General features: G+C 44.2%; 1 protein-coding gene across 1 annotated transcript in view; it reads left to right on the top strand.

Moving 5' to 3' along the window:
- Positions 1-465: 465 nt before the first annotated feature.
- The window catches only part of LOC311344741 (testican-1-like), a gene marked incomplete at both ends in the record, with an annotated part of 33,120 nt that continues 13,694 nt past the window's right edge, over positions 466-19,891 (top strand). Inside the window, 2 exons of the mRNA XM_084469091.1 lie at positions 466-489; positions 1,405-1,554. Of these exons, the coding sequence (XP_084325217.1) occupies positions 466-489; positions 1,405-1,554 (174 nt within the window). The remainder of the gene's footprint in view (positions 490-1,404; positions 1,555-19,891) is intronic.

Consider the following 19,891-nt stretch of genomic DNA (forward strand, 5'->3'; position numbering starts at 1 on the left):
TGGAATGAAAAGCAGATCTGTTCTGAAATCTTAAGCACGGTGCATCTCTCATTCAAGGCTCACTTGCTCAAGCACAGAGCCTTGAGCCTATAGCAAATTCGTCTTCTGCATATATTTATAATGATATAATACTAAGCTATATTTTGTATACTAAATCATTCAGACCCAGGGCCACTTGCCTGACCATTAACAGCCTTGTAAAAGCAGCAATTTGAGTCTTCCATCAGCATAACACAATTATTCAAATATATATATATATATTTGGTTAAGTTGTAGGAGCAGGGTAAAAAAAGCTGTCCTTGTAATGAGGTTGTTTCAGATGCTAACTAGCGGGTATATAAAGTACACTGCCGTAATCTGACGCCCACACCTCCATTTGAACCTCCAGACCTCCAGCCTCACACCTACGCCTGTACCTATCAGGGCCACGCCGTACATTTCAGTCCGAGTGGGATCTTCAGAGAAATGGTTCTTGTCCAGGTGGGGGACGTGAGTTAGCTTTCCCCGGTACTGTAGAGGTGTTGAGTTTGTTTAAATCTGAATAATCCTGTGCTGGCACATTATAATTAAACGTTAACAACCCTGTGATTTAAGCTCCGGTGTGGAATGCATGAGTGTTAAACGCAGCTGTTGATTAATTCACCCAAGCTTGTTATCGAGTGGGCATTAATACACAACACACACTCCCCACAATTACCTCTGTTGAAAATCCAATGAACACTACTTTGCTAGAGATGATGATGGAAGAGAGAGAGAGAGAGAGAGAGAGAGAGAGAGAGAGAGAGAGAGAGAGAGAGACGGGGGGAGAGAGAGGAGAAAAAGTAAAGATGGAGAGAGAGAGGGGAGGCAAGAGAGAGATGGAGAAAGAGGGGTGTGAGTGAAAAGAGTGGAGGGTGAAGAGTGAGGAGAGAGAAAGAATATATATATAGAGAAATATCTACATAGAGAGAGAGGGAGAGAGAGAAACAGTGAGAGACAGAGAAAGGGGCGGAGTCTAGTCACAAACTGAAGTGGGGTGGGGGGGGGGGGAGGAGGTGAGGCGAGAGTCCCTCCCGCCGCGCCAGTCACATTAAACGCTTCCAGTCACACGACGTCATCTCCAGCTGGGGGTCCCGAGCTGTGCCACTGCTTTCCACGGGAGTTACAGACACATTCAGATTGTTTTCGGGGACGGACCATAAAAGGTATGCGGACATATATTAGATACCGGTGTTTGTTCTGCTTGCTTCAGTAACAAAGAGCAGGTGCACGCTCGAGTGACGCTGATACCTTAATTGTTTGAATGTTGTCGAGGTACACTAACGTTTCCCGCTTTGAACCCTTCACAGACGGCACAACGGCTAGTCATATGAGTTAGTTTTGCTTCAGTTAGCATCACATGACCGAACTGTTTTCTTTCCTCAGGAGATGCGCGTCTCCGTGTTGCCTCTCGTGACCCTCGTTCTCAGCAGCCTACCGGCTTGCCACGGCACCAACACCCGCCACGCGCCGGACAGCGACCAATGGCTCCGCGGTGCTTCTGAGAAGGATGGATACTGGAACAAATTCAAAGATGTGAGTTTCACAAGGTGGTGGATGTTTTACTTTTCACTGATGGCGCAGCGTAGTGTGAGGGTGTGTGTGTGTGTGTGTGTGTGTGTGTGTGTGTGTGTGTGTGTGTGTGTGTGTGTGTGTGTGTGTGTGTGTGTGTGTGTGTGTGTGTGTGTGTGTGTGTGTTTCTGCGTAGGTACCTATATGTGCATGAAAAGCTGCCTACTGCCTTATGATAGTCGGCACAGGGAAGATGTGTTATGTTTGCCTGAGGCAAAGGCGTGCAACATAAAATTCAAAACGCGTCTCTTTCAACACTCAACACCAATAAGTAGCTACTAGAAGATTACACAAAAGAAAAGGACTTGGTTTTCAATGGACCATGGAAATTAAGAGCTTTAGCATGGGCACAGGCCAACACAACAAACAAACAAACAAACTGAACGAGAGCCAGGATAAAACCTATGGGAGCCATATAAACACACCAGGATTCTCCCCAAGACACACAGAAGCCTGAAAGATGACCGAAATAAAAGGCTTCCCTGCTTTAGAAATTCTCTGCCTGCACGTTATGGGAGAAGGTCAAACCCGAGAGATAGCCGCAGCTACAAGGCTCACAGGAAAATAACTTCCAACACCCTTACGTTATCAAATCCTGACAGTATCTCAACCCAAACAATCTAATCTAGAATCACAAAGGATCCAACCCCCTCCTTCATACACAGGCTTGTGTTAACCAGAGAGTGGGACATCTATTCTATTTGACCGTAGGCACCCCAGCTGGCTGCATTATAGGCAAATAATTGATTTGGACTTGATTTATTCCTGCCTGGAAAACCTGTTAGGATATTCCACCCCCCCCCTTCCTCTCTCCTGAGTCTTTCAGGTCTTACTTTCATCTTTCACCATGAGCTTATTTTGCAATCCTTATTTTGTTCTTGCTGGTTTCTGAAATCAGGACGCCAGAGTCAGTGTGTGACTTCATGGGATGTCTGAACATGATCACAAATGATCATATCATTCACAGCGTTCCGGGTTGGGAAGCTCTGAGGTCCACCCTGTGTCCCTTACAGAGTCGTAATGGGAGATGCAGGATGGAGAACAGTGTGGTGGCTTTGTTGTTTGATCAGAAGCCACAAGATACCCGGTTGTCTTGTGCTGCCCAAAGCCTACGTGTACGCATCCTTGCACAGACTCAATAACAAATGGGCAGACATTGCATTGAAACATTAGTTTGTCTCTTAGTGAGATGTCTCTACCGTCTTTCTCTCCACTCAAACCCAACCCAATCCTCCATTGGAAGAAGCAGGCAGCTCTGAGCTGATGGAAGATCATTTAGTGTCATGCTCCTACCACCATCATGAGGCCCAAGCTCCTGCTTAGATTACCAGCCTGGCCGTGGCACATTTATTGCTGCTGCGCTGATATTGATTGTTGGAATTGTGATGGGAGTTGGTATTGGCTCGTGTGTGTGTGTGTGTGTGTGTGTGTGTGTGTGTGTGTGTGTGTGTGTGTGTGTGTGTGTGTGTGTGTGTGTGTGTGTGTGTGTGTGTGTGTGTGTGTGTGTGTGTGTGTGTGTGTAGATCCACAGAGCATTTCCCCCAAGGTACCAGGCAGTTATATTAAGTTTCCTTCTCCAGCGACTCTCTGTTTGAACCAATACCAAACATTTGTACATTATTTATTGAAATATCGGTTTTTGTGATATTGTTCAAGTTCAAACGATAATAAATTTTACTGCCTTTTTTTTAATATGCCAATATTAAATCGTCCCCCATCACTTGGCATCAATGTGAACAGTATAAAATAGGCATCTCCCTCACTTCTTTCATCTCATGATTCTTTCAGATCTTCCCCCACCATCTTCACATATTTATGCTATGCATGTCTTTGTAACTGTCTTCCTTCCTTGTATACTCAGTGGGGGTATGTTGACCCCCTGGTTGAGCAACCAGCCCCCACTTCCGAGCTCTCTCTCTCTGTCTCTGTCTCTGTCTCTGTCTCTCTGTCTCTCTGTGTGTGTGTCTGTCCTACAGTGCACAGAACATACATGCATATGCGGCCTATCCTTCATTCTGTGATGGATTGTTGATATGGAAAACAGTAAGCTTAACCACCTGCACAATAGCATCAACAGGGATTTTCATTTATCATTGCCATTCTTACGTTCAGACTGAAAAAAAGATATGCAAAAATATGAGGAAGGATATTCCGAGGCTCCTGTCCCATCACACAAATGTTGAGACTACTCAGTATATGAGCATGCAGTTCAAAGAAACTCTGAAATACCATCTGGTGCTGCGGCAATTGTGTTTATTTGATCTGTATAAATATGGCAAAAAAAGAAAAAGAAAATAAATAAATAACTGCTTACTTGTGTCACTGTCACGGGAGAAAAGACTGTTTATTGACGAGGGGGATATTTTAATAGTGTAATGATTGTTTTAGCCAGTCACAGGGGGTAATCAATATATTGACGCCATTTTTCAACTCCCTCCTTGCCTCCTCTCCTCCTCACCTCCTCTCTTCTCCCCATCGCCTCTTATCCCCTCCTCTCCTCTCCCCTCTCCTCACCTCCTCTCCCCTCCCCTCCTCTCCTCACCTAACTTTCCCACCTCGCCTCATCTCCCCTCTTCTCCTCTCTCCTCCTCTCCTTTCCCCTCCCCTCCGCTCACCTCCTTTCCTTTCCTCTCCTCCCGTCCGCTCCCCTCCTACTCTTCCTCTCATGCCCTAGTCTCCCCTCTTTTTCCTTTCCTCTTCTCCCCTCTCACGGTAATGGCCATGGAAAGCCTGTCACTGACGTTACAGGGCGGCCATCTCTGATCTCTGATGACAGTGGTAGAAAAGCTGTTGTATGTGTGGGGAGTCCCATTATTTGATTGTTTGTTTGTTCCTCTGAAAAGTGTCCCATCTCTCTCAATACACAGATCGTCCCACACACACACACACACACACACACACACACACACACACACACACACACACACACACACACACACACTTCTCCATTTCCTTTGCCTTGCACTCTGAAGTGGTGACAGAAAAGAGAAGCCGTTCCCCACATCCTTGTTTTCTGTCAGGAAAACCTATTTGTATGGAATGGTGTGTTTGTGTGTGTGTGTGTGTGTGTCTGTGTGCGGTCGCATGTGTGTGTGTGTGTGTGTGTGTGTGTGTCTGCGTGTGTGCGTGTGTTTGCGGTATGTGTGAGCCCATTGTGCCACCACAGATATATGTGTGAGTGTAACGCCTCGGCCCCCAGGTGGTCTGTTCATTAAGTGGTTGTTCCTGTACCATTTCTGTTGTTGTGTTTGTGTACTGTTTATATTGATGAGAGAGAGAGGGGGGGGGGGGACAGAGAGAGGGGGAGAAATGGTGATTGACAGAGAGAGAGAAAAGTATTTCAATATTTAATTCCTACACCATTTCACCTTTTGTTGTTGTTTTGTCAAACTCTTATCATATCCGGTGCTTTTGCCTTAAAAATGTTATTATATCCATCAATCACAATTACATGTGTCGTGGTGTGTGTGCATATATTAGAGCATGAGTGAGTTTGTGTCCTCCAGGTGAAGATGGATTTTAAAGGTAACTCTTGTTATAAATATTCAAGTGTCTTATATAAACTCAAACCAAACAAACATGTTATCTATACCGATACCTCAGCCATTATTTTTGATGAAGGTGATGAGAACGTGGGACAGGTGAGAGTGATAAGTAGTCTGATGATGTGGATCTCAGATGTTGAGAATGAACCCTTTACCCACTAGGAGAAACACAGTTGTAGTTTGTAACATTGATTATGGGTTTGATTTTGGTATAGCAGTCTATTATTTAGACCAGTACAGACACAACTAATCAATTCAATATACATTGACCTTGCTGGTGCTGCGACAGAGAATAAAATAAAAATAAAATAAATAAAACGACCTATTGTTAAAAGGAACAGGAAGTAACTTTACTATTGACAATTTGTGTAAAGGGTCCACTAAATCAACTTAATGGAAACGTAGGCCTGCTTCCGTTGGCAAGTTTCTCTGCAGTAAAATGCTGCAGAGAAACAACTAGCCTGCGGGCGCTTAATGGGAAATATGGTACGGCGCAAATAACCTTTTATTGAACCATCTACATTCAATTAACTAGCTTAATCTGCGTGCATTTCACTCATGAACTTCCGGGCAGACATAAGTGCAACAAACTTTAGTAGTGACGAGAGTTCTGCTAAGCTTGGTGGTGTTTTAATGTCTTTTAAAGTTCTGTTTCATTCATGTTCATTCATGTGAGTGACCATATGTCTGAACAGGCTCAACAAGCCAGTATAACCAGATCATATATTTGGATACTTAAGATGTATCGGTAGGAGTTTCAAGGCTCACCGTGTGTGTGTGTGTGTGTGTGTGTGTGTGTGTGTGTGTGTGTGTGTGTGTGTGTGTGTGTGTGTGTGTGTGTGTGTGTGTGTGTGTGTGTGTTCGCCGGAGCAGCATCATAGACACTCTGGAGTCACCTTCACACACACATGCACACACTTATTTCCAGTATAATGGATGTATCTTTGGATGTATCTTTACACAAACTTTGCAGTTAAGTTACGAGGTGAACGGTGACGCACCTATTGTCATCCTCTCTCCTCTCTCCTCCTTTTCTCTTTTCTACTTTTCTCCTTGTCCCTTATCTCATCTCTCACTTCCCACTGACATCACATCTCCTCTCTTTTGTTCTTCTCATGTCATGCACACATTCACCCTGCAGCTGCTCAATTGATCACTCAGTGGATTTACTGTGCCTGGCAGCATTCATTGGGGCCCTGATGTGATCAGAGCCCTCTTAAAGGTTGGGGTCAGCGAGGTCACTAACCAATGGGTGGGGAGCTTGACCGGAGGGCGAGGCGATGTGGTGTGAATTTGAGATCAGTACCAAGAGAACATTCTTGATTTATTTGATTCTTTGATCATGTTTTCCTCCTTATTGTTGAATTTCTGAGTGCAAGGTTTGTATGGATCAAAGAAATCACCATATCGGTAATTGGATATCATTACTTACTTATTCCTTAGACCCTTAGAAGGTAATCTTCATCAAGCCTCTTGAAGGAGCCGGTGTGTTGTCAGTGTGCTATCGTTGTGAAGCTTTTTCTCTGAGCTATTCATGTTTTTAATGAGCTGTTGTTGTGCATGAGCCGAACTATGTGCTGTTCTCTACATTTATTTTTGTTTACCACACACACACACACACACACACACACACACACACACACACACACACACACACACACACACACACACACACACACACACACACACACACACACACACACACAATACTGCATGCACAGATACATAGACATACTTATACAGGCACACACACCTACACACACACACACACACACACACACACACACACACACACACACACACACACACACACACACACACACACACACACACACACACACACACACACACACACAATACTGCATGCACAGATACATAGACATACTTATACAGGCACACACACACACACACACACACACACACACACACACACACACACACACACACACACACATTTTTGTATTAACAGAACATTAGCAGTGAATCAGTGAATCAGTCTACCACTGAGAAGGAAAAGCATTCAGCGTGATGTTCAGTGTCTCAATTCACCGTGGCTCTAATGATTTGTGCTTGAAAGCTAAAACCACTAAGATGTTCATTTGATAACAGACTGTGTGATTTTTTTTATTCCAATGCTCTCTGCTGTTTCATTTCAATGTGGTAGTTGCGTCTGACCTGTAAAATGCATTACTGTTGAACACGGCTGTCATTATTACATTTATTACATATGTTATTACATACAACATGCTTCTCTCTGCCATGATGCTTCCATCCAATACTGTACCATAAATTAATTACACCTTTTACTAAATGTAAATGTGCTTTACAAATAGCAACTGATGGTGAAAGCTCTTTCTCACATTTGACTACATTTCACATTAAATGAATCAATCAAATCCTCCATTTAATTAAGTCATGGGAAGATGTTTTATTTGCATAGAAATACTAGACATGATCTGGCACAAATGTCTTTGAAGTGCATACAGCTCATTCAGCAAGCATCAATTATAGTAATAAAAGATGAACTCAAATGACTTAAAGGGAATTAAAAAATTGCTCCAATTCTGACCTCCATTAGTTGATTATCTCCCAGTGGAATTCTGGCATGAATTCAAACATGATCGACTAACTTAATAGTCCTATTCAGCAGACAAATATAATTAGGTGTTTGCAAATTCTCATTTTTGATTACACCTCAATCAGTGTTTAGCATCCTGTGTGTGTGTGTGTGTGTGTGTGTGTGTGTGTGTGTGTGTGTGTGTGTGTGTGTGTGTGTGTGTGTGTGTGTGTGTGTGTGTGTGTGTGTGTGTGTGTGTGTGTGTGTGTGTGTGTGTGTGTGTGTGTGTGTGTGTGTCTTTGTTCATGTGTGTTTGTGTTTGCTTGTGTGTGTGTGTCTTTGTTCATGTGTGTTTGTGTTTGCTTGTGTGTGTTATGTAGTGTATTCAGAAAGGAGATAAGCCAATGGCGAGGGAAAACTTTTATAAAATCCACAATTTGCGTGAATATGGTACAGGTTAAGTGTAGTGCAGGGACCGGATGCTCTCTGCTGGATTGCACCTGTTTGATGCAAATTATGGTATAATTTTAGTAATCATAAAATGGCAAGACATACTAGTATGTTTTAAACAAAAACAAGACCGTTTTGGTTTCAATGACACGTTCAAATATTGACGGCAAAACCGTTTTACTCAAGTTTATGGAACACAAGCAAACGTGAAATTAGACTGCTTGGAAAAACAAACAAGCAAAAAAAACCTCCATGTTCAGCACGGATCTTATCCCAGCCAGGTCCACCTAGTGCTGATGTCTCTCTTTGATTCACATCTCACATATTGATCTACTCAATTATTTATTTGTTTTGCTGGGTGTACTTGGCCTTTTCATCAGGGATGAAAGAAAAGTCAAGATAATGGATTGATAGTCATGGATAAGAGTGGCATAATGTCAGTGTCAAATATCAAGCACGTAGTTGGGCATGTCGCTCACAATCTGGGTGGATGCAGAGCACCTGTCTGCAGAACAGGGGATGTGTGGAAAATATGGCCTTTCTGATACATTCTCTCTTGCTCTCGCTCTCTCTCATTCTCCACAGTCCAATACTTGGAGCTATTTTGTTGGTGTGGCACGTATTCGTTCCAAGTTCTTCTGTAAAAACTGAATCACACAGATGGCCGAAGAGGGATGAGGATCTGTTGTCCCCCTTGACACAGACATGGATAGAGAGATTGGAATGTGGAGGTGTAGGATGAAGGGATGGGGAGGTAAATGGAGCGATGTAGAGGGGGGAATGGATGTTTTGGTGGGAGAAAGGGGTGGAGGGAAGGATGGAGAGGTAGATGGAGAGGTTAGATGGAGAGGTTAGATGGAGCGATGTGGAGGGGGGAATGGATGCAGTGAAGAGATGAAGGAGGAGGTGTGGATGGGGTGGCGGAAATGATGAAGAGGTAGACAATAGGAGAGATTTTAAAGAAGATGGTGGGTGGATGGAAGGATGGAGGGATGCAGAGGTAGATGTAGAGGTAGATGTGGATGCAGTGGCGGAGGTATGGAGGTGGATGTCGTGGGGACGTGGGATTAAGGGGTGAAACTGTACTGAAATAATATTTTGGTCGCATGAACCTTTAAAACTAATCGTTGTTAAACAGAAAGTTTATTTATTTTATTTATTTATTTGTTTTTTAAAACAACTTGTGTGACACCTGAAAAAAGTACTTTTAAGAACTAGAACAGAAGGTGGTAATATTAAAACAAATGCTTCTTCTCCAGTAATGTTGTTTAGTTAATATTATTTATTTATTATTAATATTTCACTTAACATATGGCATTATATAATATTTTACTAAACATATGGCAAGTGTTGTTTGTAATGGTTGCTATATGTTTTTTGATAATTCCAACGTCTACTTACTTAGCATGTTCTCGCCCAAACTAATAGTAGTCGCTAACGTTGAATCGACATTGTAATTATCGTAGGCATGTAGCAAACTTAACATCTATCAACTGCCATATGTTTAGCGAAAACCAAAACAACACCCAAACAACACATCCTACACACCCAAACAACACTACACACAAACAACCGCTATTGGTAACAAAAAGAAGCGCTTTTGGCAGCCCTTCCTCCTCGCTTCATGGTGTTCACCCCAGAACAAGGAACTAGTCCTCTGTCTCTCCACTGGCCAGTGGCCAGTGTTATCTCCTACTTAGCATCCCATAATGAGCACCTGGGGGCCCGTCAGTCATCCAGCAGGAAGCCAATACTCACCCCAGAAAGGGTGTCTGACCAAGCTTAGTCTGTTTATTCGTGCATTTTAGTGTGGGTGTGTGTGCATGTGTGCACACACTACTATTGCGCATTTCCTTTCCTATTACATATAGCGATGGCTTCAGAAGAAGTCTGCCCATCAATCAATATTTTCCAATTCAGATAAAGAGCAAACATTGCACCCATGTGTATGTGTGTAAGATGGTTACATTGTATCTGTGCTACCATCAGTTTATATATGTCTGCCTGTTCCTCACTCACGCTTTTCTCGTAGGCACGCTTTCTCTCCTTCTCTGTTGTTTATAATTGAATGAAATTTAGCTGATTGAATTGGTCATTTTCATTCCCTGCTCAGGGAGCTGTGCGTGCCTGTGCATGTGCGTGCGTGTGTGCATGGTTTAATGAGACTTGCCTGATTGAAATGGTCGTTTTCATTCCCTGCTGCTCACGGACGTGTATGTGCGAGTGTGTGTGTGTGTGTGTGTGTGTGTGTGTGAGAGAGAGAGAGAGAGAGAGAGAGAGAGAGAGAGAGAGAGAGAGAGAGAGAGAGAGAGAGAGAGAGAGAGAGAGAGAGAGAGAGAGAGAGAGAGAGAGAGAGAGAGAGAGAGAGAGAGAGAGAGAGAGAGAGAGAGAGAGAGAGAGAGAGAGAGAGAGACCACGTCAATAATTCAGTAGGCTTCTCCCTCCTCTGCTGCTTCTCCTCCCTTGTGAGCAGTAGTAAAAAAAAAAAAAGAGGAGGGCGACAGAGAGAGAATTTAGTGCATTATAAAAAAGCCTATATTAAACAGCTGATTAGCTCTCTCCGTTGGAACGGCTGCACAAGTGTGAATGTAAATCTGTGAGCGGTGTGTCTGTGCAGTGAGACCACGAGCTCCCCACGGACGATGTGCGCAGCGGGGTCACTCCGCCGGGCTGGTCTTAACGAGGCAGAGAGGAAGACCCCCGACACTGGCCCCCAGTGTTGAACCCCCGACGCAAGTGAGCGCCGATCTGTAATGTTACATATATCATCGCCCTACTTAGCATGCTCTTTACATTCACCCTCCCCTGTTTTGCATTCACAGTGTTCACAATGATACGGTATTCCAGCGCCACAGCCCCCCCCGGCTCCGGGCTGATCGCTAGCTAGGGAGACGGGGAGAATGCGTTGGACTTGGCATGGAACCTTTTTCGATCGGCCCTGTGCGGTCCGCCTGTGTATTTTCCGCCTGGGTCAAATACAATTGGCAAGTGTACCACAGCAACTCAGCAACGCAATGTGCTGCAGAACCCTTGGTAATGACATTCCAGTTCAGCCAAGTTCACTGGCCCTGTATGACCCCCCCCATCCTCAGTAGATCCACCCCCCCCCCCCCCCCCCTTCCCGCTCTTGTTGTCACGGGAACAGCTGGATGTGGACCGTCACTGCCCAGGCAAAGTAGTGTGTTGGAGTTTATGCATGTGTTTGTGTTTGTAATTGTGTGTGTGTGTGTGTGTGTGTGTGTGTGTGTGTGTGTGTTTGTGTGTGTGTGTGTTTATTGAGCCAGCTGGAAAAAAGCTGAATTATCTTGCTATTACACTGATTGTGATGGCACACATGGTACACATGGTGTGAAGTAGGAATCCCTCTTTAAAGGTCATGTTTGCAGTTTCCACCATGAAACCTCAAAGAGTTGAGTCCTCGTAGAGTTATCGAGTATCGATCGAGTATCCTGTGTTGATTGATGTGTGTGTGTTTGTGTGTTTACGTGTGTGTGTGTGTGGGCACCCATGTATGACAACTTCCATTGGCCAAAATGCCTCTGGCTGTGCCTGATTGGTCTGGTTCAAGTTTATACTCAACACATTGAATAAACTGGCTGCTGAAATAACCTTTAATCCTACCTAAAATATCAAATGATGTCTGTTAATAGTTTGGTCTTGATATAAATACACTAATTAAGTATACATTAATTTAAGTAGTTTAGCCTTCAACCAATAACAATGTTCTCTCTTAACATCTTCTCGGTATGACCCTGATAACATTAACTATGTATTGAAAGAACATGAGGAACAGGGAAGTCAACTGTCTATTTATCTTCTGTTACTGTACAAGGGATTAATTAAAAAGTGCACTTTTTACCCTTCTCTCTCTCTCTCTCTCTCTCTCTCTCTCTCTCTCTCTCTCTCTCTCTCTCTCTCTCTCTCTCTCTCTCTCTCTCGTCTGTGATACATATGGTAGTTAAAGCACCATTTGTTAGCGGAGGGAAGACAGGAGGACGGATGTTCAAACGGAGTGTATTTGTTGGTTGCAGGAGACCTGTTTAATTAATGCAGAAACATGGAGCGCTGCTTCTCTCTGTGTCGTGCGGCCTCCATTAGAGTGAGCGAGTGAGATCAAGAGGGCAGCCAGAATGGAGAGAGAGAGAGAGAGAGAGAGAGACACAGAGAAAGAGAGAGAGAAAGACACACCTAATGAGAGCAGCCGTGTGTGTGTGTGTGTGTGTGTGTGTGTGTGTGTGTGTGTGTGTGTGTGTGTGTGTGTGTGTGTGTGTGTGTGTGTGTGTGTGTGTGTGTGTGTGTGTGTGTGTGTGTGTGTGTGTGTGTGTGTGTTTAAGTGTGTGCGTTTGTTTTTGTGTGTGTTTGCGTGCACGACACAGAGAGACACCTGACGACTTTAATCAAACTCAACTCAGTCCGTCTATGCAGCTTCAATTACGTTATAATGAGAACACACCAAGCAGCACACATTGACCAAGGTCATGACTTACATCTTCCTACTGTCCTCACACACACACACACACACACACACACACACACACACACACACACACACACACACACACACACACACACACACACACACACACACACACACCTTCTCAGAAATCGATAGGCATCTGCAGAGGTTACGAGTGGACTTGTGGGACCCCTGAATCTATTTTTGCATGGACTCTGTTTAAGACAGAGACGTAAGGTAGAGACCGGTTGGACAAGGGTGATGTTGTTATTCTGGGGTTTGATACTATATATTTGATATCTCCTCCTTTTGCTACTTGGCCATTCCAGTCCGTATCTGTTCCAAGCAGTTCGACAAACAACAAGAAAGACAATATTTTCAGAGGGGGGGGGGGGGGGGTAGGTGTCGTTGGTGTAGGTGTCATGGTTTATTGATTGCAACTATCACATTAATTAGATGCTTCTTCTAACTCTAACCAGCACATCCATTCTGTTCACAGCAGGGGATTTCAACCTGTGCCTTGTTCTTTTATTGATAACACTGTGAAGGCTAGCCGGTTGTAGCTTCCACCTTAGTCTTGATTGGCATTGGGCTCTGTTCTACACTCAGTCAGCTGCTGCAGCCCAACATCTTGGCACAGTTTCACGATGCAAATAGCCAAAATAAGTTTATTGTCATCCATTTAAGATAATCAAATTTCATGATATCATTGATTTTTAACCAATAAGAAACCCGCCAATATGAAATAATGCAGCGGAAATCTGTCAAATTGAACCCACGCTTAGGTGTCCCTTGTGTCTGAGGCAGGATGCGTGTTTATAATCAGCTCCCGTCAGGGAAGAATTCCTCCCTGAACACCTGAAGAAGGGTCTCTCCATCTTCCGGGCCGCTAGCCGCTAACGGAGAGACACTACGGACCAACACCACTCCGTCTCCGGTCAGGCAGCAGAAGGAATTGGCGGATTGGTTTTAGAAGATCACCAGCATGGCAGCGCAATCCATACTTCAAGTGGGACTCACTGTGGCTCTCGCTCATTGACTTTCTAATGACTTCAAATGGGACTCTCTGTGTCCTCCACCGACACCGTGGAGAGACAGGGGTACTTGGCTTGTCTATGGGTATTTTTAATTGTTTGTTGTTGTGATCTAATTGCGTTGGGAAGCACCAACTGTCTAGTCTGGATTTCCAGGTCCCATCTCGCTCATCTCGCCGAGATAACGCAACATCCCATGTTAGTATGGCTTGTGATATGAGCCTTAAGCTTAGGCGAGGACAGACAGTTGGCTAAACAAAATATATGTATACATATATATATTTTGTCATCAAGCTGACGCCTCAACGCAAACTCCGACCCTTTCGAAGACTGCAAGTCGTGCTGCCGACTGTGATGGAGACAATGAAATTAAAACCCGAGTGTATGTGAGTGTTAATAAGAGCACCTAGTAGGTGTGATGTCGACTGGCTCATGTGGTTCATTTGATTCTTGTTTTATTTACCTAAGATAGAAGGTGTCTGTTTAAATAAACACACTGCTCAAAGCTTTGAGCAGTGTGAACCCATTTACACTGGTGGTCTCATGGTGTGTGTGTGTGTGTGTGTGTGTGTGTGTGTGTGTGTGTGTGTGTGTGTGTGTGTGTGTGTGTGTGTGTGTGTGTGTGTGTGTGTGTGTGTGTGTGTGTGTGTGTGTGTGTGTGTGTGTGTTTAAGTGTGTGCGTTTGTTTTTGTGTGTGTTTGCGTGCACGACACAGAGAGACACCTGACGACTTTAATCAAACTCAACTCAGTCCGTCTATGCAGCTTCAATTACATTATAATGAGAACACGCCAAGCAGCACACATTGACCAAGGTCATGACTTACATCTTCCTACTGTCCTCACACACACACACACACACACACACACACACACACACACACACACACACACACACACACACACACACACACACACACACACACACACACACACACACACACACACACACACACACACACACACACACACACACACACACCTTCTCAGAAATGGAGACAATGAATTAAATAAACACACTGCTCAAAGCTTTGAGCAGTGTGAACCCATTTACACTGGTGGTCTCTCTCTCTTTGTCTTTCTTGCTGTCTCTCTCCCTCTGTATCAACCTCTGTCTCTGTCTCTCTCTCCTCTCTACCTCTCTCTTTCCTCTCTACCTCTATCGGTCTCTCTACATCTAAGTGTAACTCATTTCCCAGCAGTGTCTGTCCAGTGGTGCGTGTTTGATGTAGGAATAGAGACACACGCATCGTCACTATCTAGTTAACCGTTGAAGGACACTGATTCTTTTGTACAGCATGCAGTACTATCGCCATGCATGTCTGGGTGTGTGTGTGTGTGACAGTGAGTGTGTGTGTGCATGTGTCTTTCTGACAGCTTGTGTGTATGTGATTACAAATACAGATTTGTTGACGTATTTCTCTGTTTCTTTCATGTTTCTCCTGGTCCTCTTTCTTCTTGTCTTTTGCTGCTGCTGCACAGGTAAGTCAATGTTCTTCCCATACATCTTCTGTCATATCTGTAGTCTGTTCTTCTTTGTGTGTGTGTGTGTGTGTGTGTGTGTGTGTGTGTGTGTGTGTGTGTGTGTGTGTGTGTGTGTGTGTGTGTGTGTGTGTGTGTGTGTGTGTGTGTGCATGGCCATTGATCATTCTATCACTTCACACTCCCCCCACGTATTTTCATGATGTTTGTCGCTGAAGAGCTACACTTATTCAATTATAGAGTTCATAGCTGTGTTGGAAGCCAGTATGAGTCGTTTAGAGGGAAGAAAGGATGGCCTTGTACTACAGTTACTGTACTTCCCATCAGAAATCACTCACGTCATTGATGCAACCATTTATTGCATGAACTGATTGTACACTTGAGTTTTGCGGTACGGGGCCACTCTTTTCTGGTGCTCCCTGCTGTCGGATTTGAAGCGTGTCATTTTTGACAACGGGGGGCACCGCACAATGCCCCACGGGCCCATCAGCTATCTCAACACATTGTGTAGGTTACAAACAATACAGAGCAGAACCAAAACAGATGGAGGCTGGGGTGGTGGTGGTGGTGGGCGAAATTCTGCTTAGCACACTTCACAGAGAGTGTGTGTATGTGTGTGTGTGTGTGTGTGTGTGTGTGTGAGATGGAAGGTCTTAAATTGGCCGCCTATCATTGTACGTACGTTTCATAGGACCGCGTTGTCCTCTGAGTGATGTATCTCAGGGTTCTTGGAACAGAGACGCAGTATGACGAGTATGAAATGCCATTTAATAGTAACCGGGGACTGGCTGGGTTGGTGGGGGTGGAGGAATGGGAAGAAGGGGAAGATGGAGGCAGCAGGATGACGTGTCTGCCAACTAGGCGTTTACGTACTTAGTTCAGGGCAAGTATTTGTCTTTTTTTTTTTAGATTGCTGCTATGTGAGGGAACTTTAAATATGGAGATAAATCTGGGTGGTTTGAATACAGCCGGTCAGAGATCACATAGGATAAAGTGTTTGACAGAAACTCTGGGGAGATGATTATTAAAATTTCTGCAGAGAAACAGTTTGTAGGTGACAGCTCCATTATTGCCACCATCTGTAGAGTGAACAACCCATAATTAATTAGTACCAGTAAGGAATCCAACTGCGCTCACAGACAGTTAAATACAAACACTAATCACTGTGTCCAAGCTGAACGTCAGTCAGACACATTTTATGATAGTGTGTCGTAATTACATTTTGTGCAGTGGTAATTTCCTAAAGTGCACAATTTAATTTCTTGAAGCTTTGATCTCTCACAGTTCTCCAAAGGCCTGTCACTCAGAAATAAGCAGGATTGAACCAGTGTACATAAGGACTGTTCTGTTCCCAAGGAAAAATCCCAGCATATGACTTCTCTCACTGAGGCCTGTTGTTACTGAGAGAGTTAGTTGGAATTAAATTGAACAAGGGTGCCCACGCCAGCACTGGCAAACAACATCTGGATACACTAAAATAAAGCTTTCTGTTTATCCTCTTCACCCCCCTTAGTTTCCATAATATAAAATGTGCCAGAAAATGTAATAGTTTTCTTTGTCCTCTTGTGTCATTCAGTTGCATCAGCTCTAAGGCTCTGCCGGAAAATCCTATTGTACCCACATTTTTTTTTTGTTAAAGCCAAACCATCGGCAAACCATTTCTCCAACACATATCAGAGAGAGAGAGAGAGAGAGAGAGAGAGAGCACGAACGAACACATCAGACTTCACATTAGTCATTGCACGGCTGTCATCTCTTGTTCACCTTGTCTTAATTTACATTTATTGTTTTTTACCTACCTTGGAAATATCAACCTACTGAAATCATCATCAAGTTTTACCTCTGTGAAAAATGTATGTTTGGTTGCCTTGCATCTACTGAATGGTTGAAGCAGATTTCCACGTGGTTATCGTCCTCATGTTGATCAGTTGTTGTCCATTGCTCAAACAGCAGTTGCAGAGTTTTCTAATGTATTGTGGCAAGGCCAATAAAGAGTTTAGTAAGTTAAGTTTCAATACTGTAGTTATAGTTATACCCCCTTGTAATGGATGGAAGATCATATTATTAAAAACACAAATACAGTACAGCTGCATTAGCATGATTTTATATTCTATTATATCTTATATATATTATGTATCTCGATTTCCTAGAATTATCTGCAATTATACCAGCTTTCCCCTTCATATTATCTAAAATTATAGAGCACTGAGCATGGCTTAGCATAACACTCGCCTATTTTGACCAACAACAAAAAAAAATCTGAAATGCAATATCCTAAATCAGGCTATTGGTGTGCCGACACCTTCCTTTTGAAATGAAGAAAAGATAATCTGTTAAATCTGTTAAAAGTTAAATCTGTGTGCCTGTGTGCTGCGTGTGTGCCTGTGTGCTGCGTGTGTGTGTGTGTGCATGTTGGGTGGGGTTGGCTGGCTGCGGTTGCTCTTGACTGATAAGCAGGCACCATCCCATTATCCTGGCCTGCTGCCTGAAGGGCACGGCGGATATTCCTCTGGTCAGACACGACGCGTCCAGCCGCCGTCTCTGGGCGGTCCACTTCCGTTGGACTCCGGGCGGTTTCTTTAGCAAAGCTGCCGTTGCATGTAAATGAGGTGTTTTTTTTTGAATGACACGGTCTCGCTCCACTTTGAGTTCAGAATAATTTACATCATTCTTTGCACGCAAATAAAACTAGGGGGATGTATCATTTTATAGTGCTTAAATCCCCCTCTATTTGCGAGTGAAAGTTGACAAGGAACCAGGCAGAGATAGCCAGGGAGACACAGACAGGCACTCAGAAAGGCAACAAAAAAGGCATTTCTTGTATTTGTTTGTGTTTTTGTGACTCCTACATATTGACCCAGAGGCTTGTCTCAGCATTACAAGAGTCTGCACCAGATTACAGAGAAGGCTGTTTTTGACACAGCTTGTGAAGAGAACAAGTTTGGCCCGAAGGTGATGCAGATGCAGAGAGGCTGAGGCACGCAGGGCCTGGACGACAGCCATAGCCTCGGGGCGGCAGGTCCTCACCTTGTCCAGGGCCCCTGCGGTCCAGGTTGATAAGTGGGTTGTGGGGGGTTAAGGACAAGGTAGATGGAGGTGTTCTGTAGTGTCTCGCTCCGCCACTGCTCTCCTGCAACCAATCAGCAACCACAGGGCTCCAGGCCAGCTCAAGCTGAATGGACTGATGAATATAAAGCCAAGGCACGGTGCACATGGTCTTTAATGGTGTGTACTCGCGACCCTGGAAGACAACTTGAGCACAGGAGCACATCGGTCCAGGTGATCAAACCATCACTACCGTCTCTCCTGGCTTCACTACAAAATCCGTTAACAAAATAATTGGCCCAAATTACTTCCTTGTGCCGATTCAGCCTAAAACATTTAGCATGCGCCTGCCAGGATGTAAACAATGGCTGTATTTCAATTTGGTCTTTGGGAGTCATGTGGTGCGTTAGCAGGTACAGAGTTTGTGGACAACGTGACAGTGAATCTCCATTTGAGTACTTAAAGGTCCCATGGCATGCTATTTTATGGATGCTTTAATATATAGGTGTTAGTGGGCCCCTAATACAGTACTTGGACGCGTTTCAGCTATCCTTTTTTCAAAGACGGAGCAAGATACCTACTTCTCGGTTTACACCTAACGCAATTTTTAGCTACTGGGGGACCATAGGGAGGCTAGGGGAACTCAACTTAATGTTAGAAAACCTCATAAAGTGAGATTTTCATGCCATGATGGGACCATTAACGAAGTGTATTTCCACATAGCCCAAAAGTGCTTTTTTGCCATCGTCATCGTGTGTTTCTGATGCGTTCACGCTAAGCGCTCTAAAGCTGATTCAGCACAACAAAGTGTGATGAATTATTTCGGTAATGGATGTTTTAGATAAATCACGAGAGAAATGGTTCCGAAGGCTTGCTCATCTAGACAGGTAGACCGTCCTGTAAGGACTGAGTTCCTCGACGTCGACCTCAGTAACACTCATCTTGATTTAGTTCCTCCAGAGGATTGATGCTTTAGTGATATCGAAGGGTCCTTACATACACACACACTCTCAACCCGGCGCGCTTTCATTAGCACGTAGACGTTTGCTCCCATCTGGTGAGCGGTTATGTTAGCCTGGGATGACCGTGAGGAGGACGGTGTGTATGATGAGTCTGCTTATTGATCAATCTTTCATCATAGCTCCCTCTGCTCCAGGGAGGGGGGGGGGGTAATGGTGCCTTCTATTTGTCCACCCGACTCGATCTGCGAGTCGGATTTCCGAGTTACGAACCGGAAGTTGCAAATAGCACGCCCCCAAGGTCGTAAAAACGACTCGTCAACTCGTCTGAACTCAAGAGGACACCGAGTTCAGTAACAAAGATGGCTACTCCGAGCATCACATAAGTAAACATTGTGGTTTTCTACTATTTTAAGCACTTATGTTTTTGTTGTAACCAAATGAAGAAGTCGTACACACAGCACTGTATACTGTTACCTATAGGCATGTCGTTACAGTCTTATCATGTGTTAAATACCGCCTATTTTGTAGCTTGTGCCGCTGAAATTGGCTAGAGACGCTCCATGTTGCTATGACAACAATGCCGATTCTTGAGCAGAAAGCAGAGCTCCGACTCGTCTTGCTGTGTGCCAAATAGAACGAAAAACCCGGGGGTCACTCGTTTTACGAGACGGATGTGACGTCACACCCGAGCTGCAAGTCGCGATTACGAGACAAATAGAAGGCACCATAAGAATCAGATTGGGAGCAACACTATGGAAGGGAGGTCCTAAC

This window comes from Micromesistius poutassou (assembly GCF_964030765.1).
Source record: "Micromesistius poutassou genome assembly, chromosome: 6".
In the NCBI taxonomy this organism is placed as follows: domain Eukaryota; kingdom Metazoa; phylum Chordata; class Actinopteri; order Gadiformes; family Gadidae; genus Micromesistius; species Micromesistius poutassou.